Source organism: Staurois parvus, unplaced genomic scaffold (assembly GCF_062004578.1).
Source record: "Staurois parvus isolate SC_StPar_1 unplaced genomic scaffold, SC_StPar_1.0 ptg000472l, whole genome shotgun sequence".
NCBI classification, from domain to species: Eukaryota; Metazoa; Chordata; class Amphibia; order Anura; family Ranidae; genus Staurois; species Staurois parvus.
The window spans coordinates 2968928-2981282 of NW_028318268.1; the positions used below are offsets into that span (position 1 = coordinate 2968928).

The 12355-nt window shown below is 46.2% G+C and overlaps 1 protein-coding gene across 1 annotated transcript in view; it reads right to left on the reverse strand.

Moving 5' to 3' along the window:
- The window catches only part of SH3GL3 (SH3 domain containing GRB2 like 3, endophilin A3), a 157774-nt gene extending 147070 nt beyond the window's left edge, over positions 1-10704 (reverse strand). Inside the window, 1 exon segment of the mRNA XM_089689396.1 lies at positions 10547-10704. Coding sequence (XP_089545522.1) covers positions 10547-10591 — 45 coding nt within the window. The 5' untranslated portion in view covers positions 10592-10704.
- Positions 10705-12355: the final 1651 nt, after the last annotated feature.

Genomic DNA, 12355 nt, shown 5'->3' on the forward strand with positions numbered 1-12355 from the left:
TATAATAAACAGCCAACGACCTACCAAGGATCACACCCAATGCAGATGTTCCAGCACCACAGAAAACTAAATCCTGATGTTACACAATTCAAGAATGCAATATCCAGAACCCTGAATATCTGCTTTAAATTATTTAGAGAATTTTAGGGCAGAGCAGAAGTCCAACCATAAAATCATAGTAAACCTCATTTATAAAACTGAATGAGAAGAAATTATGGCAACTTTAGAGCATCCATGAAGATTCTATCCTCTCCTGGAAACTGATTTGAGACTTGAGGTTGGAAAAGCGTGAACCTAATTAGTTGTTATAAGTTGCCAACTACATGTTTAAGACGGTTTACGGTAATTTAAAGAAAAAAAAAAAAAAAGGAAGGAAGGTCTACTAGCTCATTCTTTGAAAGAAAAAAATAAAATAATAGTAGAATATTCCTGTACAATTGGGGTAAAAAACAAATCTCGTACTCACTACAATAATAACTGTGCAAAGCTGTAGTACCCAAAAGGCATTGTAAACTTCCTTAAAATACAAAAGAGAATATATATTTGGGCAGCACAGTGGCTAAGTGGTTAGCACTTCCGCCTGGCAGTACTAGGGTCGTTGGTTCGGATCCCACGGCACCACCTGCCTGGAGTTTGCATGTTCTCCCTGTGCCTGCGTGGGTTTCCTCCGGGTACTCCGGTTTCCTCCCACACTCCAAAGACATGCTGGTAGGTTAATTGGCTCCTGTCTAAATTGGTCCTAGTACGTATGAATGTGAGCTAGGGACCTTAGATTGTACACCCCTTGAGGGTTAGGGACTGATGTGAATGTATAATATATATGTAAAGCGCTGCGTAAATTAACGGCGCTATACAAGTACCTGAAATAAATAAATATATTTTGACACCCAAGATTGCTGCACCTTGTGTCCTACGGACATTTATTTATACCTTTTTGGACTATACCATTTTATTTTTATTGCTTTACGGATTATCACTTGTAATCACAGACATTATTACCATAATACTATTTGCTGAATATTCTTTTTTTTTCCTTGCACTTTAAGTGCACTTATATGATGCATTTTACTGTTCCACTTGATTTATAAAGCTTTGTACTGTGATTTTAGCGCTGCACCTTTTTTTTTATATTTGTGGGGATTGTTACCTATACCTTGTGTGCTAGCGGCTTGATATTTATTTATTGTCAGTGCTCACCTATATACAACACATACTAATAAATATATATATATACATACATACATACATATACATATATATACATACATACATATATATACATATATATACACACACACATTGCTGTGCCATTTTCTCTTTTGTATTCTGTACATTTGTTTTTTAATGAATAGAGTGGTCTGAAAGCACGTCACTCTGATGCAGGAAATACCTGTTTCCTGAACTGAAAAACAATAATTAGTAAATCCTCACTACAAGGAAAAATAATATCAGGTCCGCTGTGTCACCATCTCTCATAGCACCGGATTATACCCATCAAAGCATGACCAAATGCACGTCTGATGTCAGAACATTTCATATAACCTCGGAATCTGAGGGAATAAACTGAGATTATATGAAGAATATGAGGGATGAAATAATAAGGGAGAAGCCAGAAATGCTGATTTTGTTTAATTTACAGGTAACATTTTTTTCATAATAAATTCCAATTCACACTAAATTTCACATTTTAGCTTGAGATAAAGGTAAAAAATATTCTAATTAGACAAAGGAAAATTAGTCTGGCCACAGATGGTTCAAATCTCAGCCTGTTCAGCAGTGGCCGGCTGAGAGTTGAACCATGTATGGGAAGCGGATTGTACCCAAGATGATCCATGTATTAACTTGGGCACAACCAGCATGTCAGATTTTTTGGATGCGATTAATGCCAGCGGCTATAGCTACTAGCAATATTCATTTTGTTTTCCCAGCAGGGATGGATCCCCTCCCCCAGGAGAACACAATAGCTCCACGGGAGGGATTCCCCCATCAATACTGTGTTGATGAGGAAATTGAGCAATTGTCTTTGCGGGAAAGAAAAATCGTATCATCTATGGCCTTTCTTAAAATACCTGATTGCTCTGTATTAAAGTGTTACTAAACCCACAACAGTAAAATCAGTCTGTATATGCAGTAAAACTTGCTTGTTATTCTCACTGTGGAACAGAAGGGGTTAATCTTCTGCCCTGTGTAAAAAGGCTGTTTGATCCTGTCTTCTCTGATCCTCCCCTTTCCCTACTGTCCCCAATCCATATGTTGATAGTACAGAGCTCTACGAGTCACTCTGCACATGTTCTGTTTGGTGTTGGTAGAGGGTTGTTTTCTTTCTTTGGGAGGGTGCATGTGATAATAACAGGGCCAATCAGCACTCAGACAGAGGGTCAGGGATTGTACAGCCTCACAGGACAGTCAGAACATAAAACCCCTCCTACGAGCTTTAACCAGTGCTCTGCTGGACACTGATAGAGGTCAAAATACTGCTCTAACTGCTGATGAGAAAAGGTATTTAGCAGTTAATATTTATTAATATAAATTTATTTCTGTGTACTGTGGGAGACCAGATATAGTGAAAGCAGGGTCAAGGGTGGTAGTATGCATACAAAGTTCTAGGGCGTTCCCTGCGCTGTCATGTGACGATGTACAGTTGCTCCACTGACTTCATTTTCCCAGATGTGCTTCACACTTAAATCCACTAAACAGTGTGAATGGAGGAACCTGCAGTACCCGCTACGGTATTCAGACAGCCACAGCATCCACAGTAACAGCAAGTACCTCTGGATGCAACCACTGTTTGGTCGATCATTTTTCATCCTGACTTGTCGGGATGGGTGGTGCAGACATGGTCACCCATGGTTCAAAATGTGGCTGATGGCAGTATTGGCTGTTTTATTGTAACCGCTTCCAGCATAACATTTGTATTAACGCTCCGTTCACATATAGGCGTTTTGAATCACGCTGCTAAAAATGTCAAATTGCACATCCGCATGTTTAGGTGCCATTCATTTCAATGACATCTAAAAGATGCGGTGCGATTCTGCCGCAACTCTCACCCTGCAATTTCGCAAACCAAATTGTGTAACTTGTGCTCCGAAACATCTTTTGGGTAACATGCATCGCACAGCTTGTCGTGCAAAATGAATAGCACCTGAACACGCTGATGAGGGATTTGACATTTTAACAGCGCATTTTTATATTGCGGGCAGAATCGTGGCAATTCCACCCGTAATTCAAAACACCAAAAAGGAAATAAACCCCAAATGCAGAAAAAAAAAAAAAAAAGCAGACTCAAAAGGATCACTTAAGTAGAAGCAATAGATTGTTCAGTTACGGTGATGAAATCCATCCATGATATTTGTGCACCAACATCCCCATGACTTCCCGTGCTATAGTCCTTATGGAGGGGGTTATCCTCTGGTTGGATCTTCATTAAAACCTAATGCCAGACAAAACCTTTTTTTTTTTTTTGAACACATGAAAACAACTCAAATCCCCTATCCAACGCTCGATGTGGATTGGGGGAAATCACACCCGGACAGTCTTTGCATTCTGACAGTGGGGAGACTTCCCTGCTGTCAGAATACACTAATTAGCACCATCAGCTATAGCTGGCAACACTGATTGAGAGAATATTTTCCAACAGGTTGGTTATACACAAGTCGATCAATACACCAGCCTGCCTGTACAAGGATCAACATTTGTCTGGTCCCAGCTGAACCTGACATTTCGATCCACGTATGGCCAGCTTAAGTCTCAGTTTGCCCAGGCTCCTCCCAAACTCCAATCATAATTGGATAAAACTTTTTATGATTTTTTTTTTTTTGTGCTGCAAATGCATGCGCAAAGACAGCGATTGTGGAGTGCTCAAAACTTTTCTGTGTTGCAGAAAAGAAAAAAAAAAAATCACTTGATTCCCACCCATCAACAGTCAGTGTTGATGGGGAATCCCTTCCGCAGAGTTATTGAATTTTTCCCAGTGGGGTAGGGGTGGGGGCCCTGAAGACAGCAGTTGTTGCTAGCAGCTATAGCCACTGGCAATAATCACACAAAAAAATCCAACAGGCTGGTTGTACCCAATTCATACAACCATCAAATTGGGTCCCTGCTAAACTGGCTGAGATTCTATGGCCAGCTTTAGTTCCCCGTTTCACAAAAAATGGGAAGGTAAGTGAATTCACAACCCCCCACCAATTGCACTTCGCTCCTTCTATGATTATCTGCCACTGCCCACATTACCCAATGTAGTGGCACAGGCAGGGGCGGACTGACAACTCATGGCAATAGGGGATCATGGGGCCCCTGTGTCCTTGCCCAAACTCAAAAGAGCCTATGAAAAAGGTACCAGGGGCATCTCATGGGGCCCCCTAGTGACCCGGGCCCTCGGGCAGTGCACGAGTTTCCAAATGGTCAGTCCGACCCTGGGCACAGGCATTTAAAAAGTGCCCTTCAGTCTTCCAGGGTGTCATCCCAGAACACAGAGGGCTCAGAGAGATTCTCATTGGTCAGCATGGTGACATGGCTGTGCTGACCAATGACTGCTTGCCATTGCAAGCATGATGATGCCACTACACCGGCACTTCTAATGCTCGCATGGGCAGCAGGAGATAATCATGAAAGGAGCCAAGTGCAGTGGGGTACAGGGTGGGGGGATGTTGAGAGTTCAGTTTTTTTTTAATGAAAAAAGGTGAACTAACCCTTTAGTCCTCATGCACACGGGACGTTTTGATCACGCTGGTAACATTAGCTGTGTAAAATCACGTTAAAAAATATGTGTTTTTTCCGCGCTTTTTTTTAGCATTTTTTGCATTCGCATTTACCCGAGTTTATTTTTTTAGCGTTTCTTTTTTTTTTTGGTCAAACAAAGTTCAAAAACACCAGTTTGTGGCATTTTACCGTGTTTTTCAGCGTTCGAGTGTTTTTACAGCTAAAAAAAAATCTGCTAGAAACCCACTAGTCCTGGGTTTTTCTCCAGCCAAAAAAAGTTGATTACAGTCTGTGTGCATGGACACATAGGATAACATGCTGGGGGGTTTATTAGCTGTAGAAAAAAAACCCGTCAAAAACCAAAAACAGCCGCTGTAAAATCGTCCCGTGTGCATGAGGCATTGCAAGAGTGATAGTTACAAGTATGACTCCCAAAGGCAGAGGCATGATGGGACTTGTAGTTTCACAACAGCTGGAGGGCCGCCAGTTTGACACCCCTGTACTAGAAGATAGATACACATTTTAGTCTAAGAAGTGCTACAAGGAATATGTAGGGTAACGCAAGACATCCCTCCAACTGTCATTTCTCTAATTAAAACACAAAATTCTCTCAGCCGTTATTCCAGATTTATAAAAGTGACACAAAAGTATCATTCGTATATCCTTTCATGAAAGAGAAGAGTAATAACGGTCGTTTATCAAGCAAAACACGCAGGACCCCTATGCATCATTGATTACATGTTATCCCAGGTACCGATAGAAATAAAATCTGTGCACGGACAAACACGAATCCCTGAGACCAGCACATACACTATACAAGCTTCAGTTTATTATCCGATGGATGTGTGAATGGATCAAAACTAGTGAATCAGTAAGTAGTGGAATTGCTATAACCTCCCTTCTGTTCAGTTTAGACTCGATTTAGAGTCAAAATCAGCCAGGATGGAAAGTTATCGATCATGTTGGCATCAATCAGCAGCACGGAGATGCTTTGCTCATGAATGTGATCATATTTCGATTAGTCAGATTATTCGATTGTATGAGGAAATCAGAAATACAGTGCTGTGAAAAAATATTTGCCCCCTTTCTGATTTTTTTTGTTTGATGATCTGAATCATTTAAGTGTGACAAATATGTAAGTTTCAATATTACACAAAGATAACCCCGAGTAAACACAAAACGCAGATTTTAACCACTTGCCCTTCAGAGGATTTACCCCCCATCCTGACCAGGCCATTTTTTGCAATACGGTGCTGCGCTGTTTTAACCGACAATTGCACGGTCATGCAATGCTGCATCCAATGAAATGCAAGTCCTTTTTTCCCATAAATAGAGCTTTTCTTTTGGTGGCATTTGATTGGCTGTACGTTTTTTTATTTTTTGCACTATAAACAAAAAATGACTAACAATTTTGAAAAGAAGAAAAAAAAATTTTTACTTTTTGCTATAAAACATATCCAGTTAAAAAAAAATTTGTAAAATCAAATTTCGTCATAAATTTAGGCCAAACTGTCCATGTCTTTGCTAAAAAAAAAAAAAAAAAAGAAAAAAAATTTCCAATACATGTAAATGAATTGGTTTACATGACAGTTATAGCGTCTACAAATGGCGGTATATATACTGGAATTTTTTTTTTTTTTTTTAATACTAGTAATGGCGCTGATCAGCAACTTATAGCAGGACTTCGGAGGGCATTCTGGCACTAACTGTCACTGGCATCCCCAGAGACACTAATCAGTGCTAAAAAAAATAAAAAGCACTGACACTATACTAATGACACTGGGCAGGAAGGGGTTAACATCTGGGGGTGAACAAAAGGTTAACTGTGTGCTGTTTTACTGTGTGTGCGATTTACTGTGTAAACATGCTGCTTTGTATTGCTCTGCTCTGCAGAGCAAAACAAAGCAGCATGCTGAAGCTGACAAGGGAGAGATCTGTATTGTTTACATACACACTTCTCCTCTGTCACTGTTCTTCGGCAATCAGCGGGTGCCGGAGAGGAGTCTCCGTCCGGGACCCTGTGATTGACAGCCATAGTCGTCAATGGCGGCGCGGGTAGAGCAATGCGCGCCCCCTACCCAGACATGCTAAATCAAGCATATATACACACGTGATTCGGTGCAGCCCTGCCGCAGCATTTGTGCTATAGGGCGGCGGGGAAGCGGTTAAATGATTTCATTTATTAAGGAAAAAAATCTGTCCAAACCTGCCTGGCCCTATGTGAAAAAGTAATTGCCCCCTAAACCTAATAACTGATTATGCCACAATTGTTGGCGGCAACAAGTGCAATCAAGTGTTTGCGATAACTGCCAATGAGTCTTTCCCTTCGCTGTGGAGGAATTTTGGCCCACTCTTCTTTGCAGAATTGTTTCATTCAGCCCCATTGGTGTGTTTTCAAGCATCAACAACCTGTATAAGGTCGTGCCACAGCATCTCAATTGGATTTAAGTCCGGACTTTGACTAGGCCACTCCAAGACCTTCATTTTTTTGTTTTTTGAGCCATTCAAAAGCAGACTTGGTGGTGTGTTTCGGATCATTGTCCTGCTGCATAACCCAAGTGCGCTTGAGGTCACCAACTGGTGGCCGGACATTCTCCTTCAGGATTTTCTGGTAGAGCGCAGAATTCATGGTTCCATCATTTATGGCAAGTCGTCCAGGTCCTGAAGCTGGAAAGCAGCCCCGGACCATCACACAACCACCACCATATGTGACTGTTGGTATGATGTTCTATGAAACGCTCTGTAAGTTTTATGCCATATGGTAAAGGGACGGACACCTTCCAAAAAGTTCAACTTTTGTCTCATCAGTCCACAGAATATTTGCCCAAAAGTCTTGGGGATAATCAAGATGTTTTTGGCAAATATGAGACAAGCCTTTGTGTCCTTTTTTGGTCAGCAGTGGGTTTCCCCTTGGAACTCTCCCATGGATGCCATTTTTGCCCAGTCTCTTTCTTATTGTTGAATCGTGAACACTGACCCTAACTGAGGTAACTGAGCCTTGCAGTTCTTTAGATGTTGTTCTGGGTTCTTTTATGACCTCCTGCATGACTCGTTGTGCTCTTGGTGTACTTTTGGTAGGCCACCCACCTCTCGGAAGGTTCACCGCTGTTCCAAGTTTTCTCCATTTGTGGATAATTGTCTCTCAGAATGGTTCACTAGAGTCTCAAAGCCTTAGAAATGGTTTTTTAACCCTTTTCCAAACTGATACATGTCAATGACTTTGTTTCCCATCTGTTCCTGAATTTCTTTAGATTGCTGCGTGATCTGTTGCTTTTTGGGATCTTTTAGCATGCTTCACTTTGTCAGACAGCTTCTATTTAAGCGATTTCTTGATTTACCAGGTCTGGCAGTAATCAGGCCTGGGTGCGGAAAGTGAAATTTAACTCCGCTTTATAAAAATATTTGGTTAATCACAGTTCATTCTTAATTTAGCAAGGGGGGAAATTACGTTTTCACACCCGTCCAGGCAGGTTTGGGCAGCTTTTTTCCCCCTTAATAAATAAAATCATCAAAAACTGCATTTTGTATTTACTTGGGTTATATTTGTTTAATATTTAAAATTGTTTGAGGATCTGAATCATTTAAGTGTGACAAATATGCAAAAATTATTAAAAAAAAAAAAAATCAGAAAAAAGGGGCAAATACTTTTTTACAGCACTGTATGAATGATAACTTCCAATCAGGGGCGGACTGACCATTTGGAAACTAGGGCACTGCCCGAGGGCCCAGGGTCAGTAGGGGGCCCAATGAGATGCCCCTGGTACCTTTTTCATAGGCTTTTTTGAGTTTGGGCAAGGACACAGGGGCCCCATGATCCCCTATTGCCCGGGGGCCCCATGAGTTGTCAGTCCGCCCCTGCTTCCGATCATCAATTCCAAATATCAATCCATATCCTCTTCCCTGTGGGTGGCGTATCAATGGAATGGATTACCAACTATAGATCAATTATTCCTATAAGGGGGAAATCGATTGCTAAAAGAAACCAAAGTGTCAGGCCACCATTACGGCCTCGTTCACATGGGACGTACTAAAGCGTGTGCCTGTGGAGAGCCGTGCTTACCTGAATGGATGTCAGATTGGGAGCAGTGTGTGCATGTGCAGCTACTGCATCTCGAATGACATGAGACTGACTGCGCATGGAACACCTGTGCCTCCCCGGTGAAGGGAACCACGGCCCTCCATGGGCACAGACCATAATACGCCCCTATGAGCGAGGCTTAGGGCTCCCTGCACACAGGACTGACGCTTCTACACCAAATCTTGCTGGAAGAATGAAGAGTGAGTAGGATGATCCGTATAGTGCCGGTGTGTGCTCCGTACAGAGGTGTACTCATCCCTATAAGTGGGTCCAATCCCTCCACCTCCCACGAGGCTCAATCACATGAAGATCTTACATTAATATTCTAATCAATGATCCTGGGGACTTTTCTTGCAGGTTTTGTTTCAAGGGGGTGTGATCTATGTGTGTACACGTGTGTAGGGGTAGGCAGGGGTATGCATGGAAAATAATGACCGGGAACCAGGGTGGGGGGTGCGCAGAGTACGGATAAGGGGGGCAGCGCGAAGAGTACGGATGGGGGGGGGCAGCGCGAAGAGTACGGATGGGGGGGGTGCGCAGAGTACGGATGGGGGGGGTGCGCAGAGTACGGATGGGGGGGGTGCGCAGAGTACGGATGGGGGGGGGTGCGCAGAGTACGGATGGGGGGGTGCGCAGAGTACGGATGGGGGGGGGCGCAGAGTACGGATGGGGGGGGTGCGCAGAGTACGGATGGGGGGGATGCGCAGAGTACGGATGGGGGGGTGCGCAGAGTACGGATGGGGGGGGTGCGCAGAGTACGGATGGGGGGGGGTGCGCAGAGTACGGATGGGGGGGGGTGCGCAGAGTACGGATGGGGGGGGGGTGCGCAGAGTACGGATGGGGGGGGTGCGCAGAGTACGGATGGGGGGGGTGCGCAGAGTACGGATGGGGGGGGTGCGCAGAGTACGGATGGGGGGGGTGCGCAGAGTACGGATGGGGGGGGTGCGCAGAGTACGGATGGGGGGGGGGTGCGCAGAGTACGGATGGGGGGGGTGCGCAGAGTACGGATGGGGGGGGTGCGCAGAGTACGGATGGGGGGGGTGCGCAGAGTACGGATGGGGGGGGTGCGCAGAGTACGGATGGGGGGGGGGTGCGCAGAGTACGGATGGAGGGGGTGCGCAGAGTACGGATGGGGGGGTGCGCAGAGTACGGATGGGGGGGGGGTGCGCAGAGTACGGATGGGGGGGGGTGCGCAGAGTACGGATGGGGGGGGGGTGCGCAGAGTACGGATGGGGGGGGGGTGCGCAGAGTACGGATGGGGGGGGGTGCGCAGAGTCAGAGTACGGATGGGGGGGGCTGCGCGCAGTGTACGGATGGGGGGGCTGCACGCAGAGTACGGATGGGGGGGGCTGCACGCAGAGTACGGATGGGGGGGCTGCGCGCAGAGTACGGATGGAGATGCGTGCAGACTACGGATGGGGGGGTGCGCGGAGTACAGATGATGGGGGGGTGCGCGGAGTACGGATGGGGGTGCGCGCGGAGTACGGATGGGGGGGTGCGCGGACTACGGATGGGGGGGCTACGCACAGAGTACAGATGATGGGGGTGAGCAGAGTACAGATGATGGGGGGGCTGCGCGGAGTACGGATGGGGGGTGCAGGGTGTCCACTTGGGGTGTGTATGGTGTAAGGATGGAGGTTGCACGGTGTATGGACAGTGGGGAGCACGTTGTACGGATGGAGGGTGTATGGTGTCCACATGGGGGGTGTACAGATGGAAGGAGTACAGTGTGACAGATAACGGGGGGGACACACTGGGTCATCGTCTCACCTGGCTGGCTTTGTGGAATTGTTTCTTCAGCCCGGCCACCGACATGCTGTCCTGGGGATGATAGGTGAGGGGAGCCCGGTGTCCGGCGATCCTCTTTTGACAGAACACAGAGGAGCGGCAGACGTCTGGAGATGCACGAGCCCCGCCCCCTGTGTGTGATTGGAGCAGTCAGAAGCCCAACCCCCCCAGTCTAATCACTGCAGGCTCGGCTCCGGTCTTACAAGCAGTGATCGGTGGAGGGGGCGGGGCGCTGGGCGGGATCCCGAGGAGCATCAGTAACCCCATAAGTGCCGGGGGAAATTAGTGACACGGGGGATGTGACTTTATGTGCGGGAGCTGAACACACATCCCCCAACTAATCAGTGTGGGGGGGTCAGAAGTTGGGTGTAGAGGGCAGGGGCAGACTGACCATTTGGAAACTCGGGCACTGCCGGAGGGCCCGGGGTCAGTAGGGGGACCCATGAGATGCCCCTGGTACCTTTTTCATAGGCTTTTTTGAATTTGGGCAAGGATACAGGGGCCACATGATCCCCTATTGCCCAGGGGCCCCATGAGTTGTCAGTCCGCCCCTGGTCCAGGGAGTGCGGGTCGGTTAGACGGGATGGGACAGACGTGGGGTTGGGAGGGGGAGAATTCTGGGGTAGATGGCGGTAAGGGGGGGGGCAGTTTGAGGTGTCAGTGGTTGGGGGCTAGTCTGGATGAGAATGGGGGGGGGTCAGTCTGGGGTAGATGAGGGTGTTGGGGGGCAGTCTGGGGTAGATGAGGGTGTTGGGGGGTCAGTCTGGGATGGCGGTGGGGTCAGAGTTGGTGGTGGTGGTGGTGGGTGTTGATAGTCTAGAGGGGATGGGGGGGGGGTCAGTCTGGGATGGCAGTCAGTGTCAGAGGGGGTGTCAGTGGTTGGGGGTGGGTGTTATTAGGCGGGGGTGGGTGGGTCAGTCTAAAATAAAATACCACTGTTGTGTTATGACAAGTGACAGAAGTGTAAAAAAAAATTAATAATAGCATAACATTAATAACATAAATACAAAAAGCAAAATACAGTGAAGGAAATACGTATTTGATCCCCTGCTGATTTTGAATGTTTGCCCACTCATAAAGAAATGATCAGTCTAAACTTCGAATGGTAGGTGTATTGTAACACTGAGAGACAGAATAGCAACATAAAATTCAGCAGAAATGCGTCTAACAAATTATGCACTGATTTGCATGTTCATGGGGGAAATAAGTATTTGACCCCCTTCACAAAACATGACTTAGTACGTGGTGGCAAATCCCTTGTTGGCAATCACAGAGGTCAGACATTTCCTGTAGTTGGCCCCCAGGTTTGCACACATCTCAGGAGGGATTTTGGCCCACTCCTCTTGGCAGATCCTCTCCAAGTCATTAGGGTTTGGTGGCTGACGTTTGGCAACTCAAACTTTCAGCTCCCTCCACAGATTTTCGATCGGATTAAGGTCTGGAGACTGGCTAGGCCACTCCAGGACCTTAATGTGCTTCTTCTTGAGCCACTCCTTTGTTGCCTTGGCCGTGTGTGGTGGGTCATTGTTATGCTGGAACACCCATCCACGACCCATTTTCAATGCCCAGGCTGAGGGAAGAAGGTTCTCACCCAAGATTTGAAGGTACATTACCCTGTCCATCGTCCCTTTGATGTGGTGCAGTTGTCCTGTCCCCTTAGCAGAAAAACACCCCCAAAGCAGATTGTTTCCACCACCATGTTTGGAGGAGGAGGAGGAATGCTGCCTATAACCCCAAGAACACCATCCCAACTGTCAAACACGGCGAGTTGAGTTGATACCAAAGAGCTCG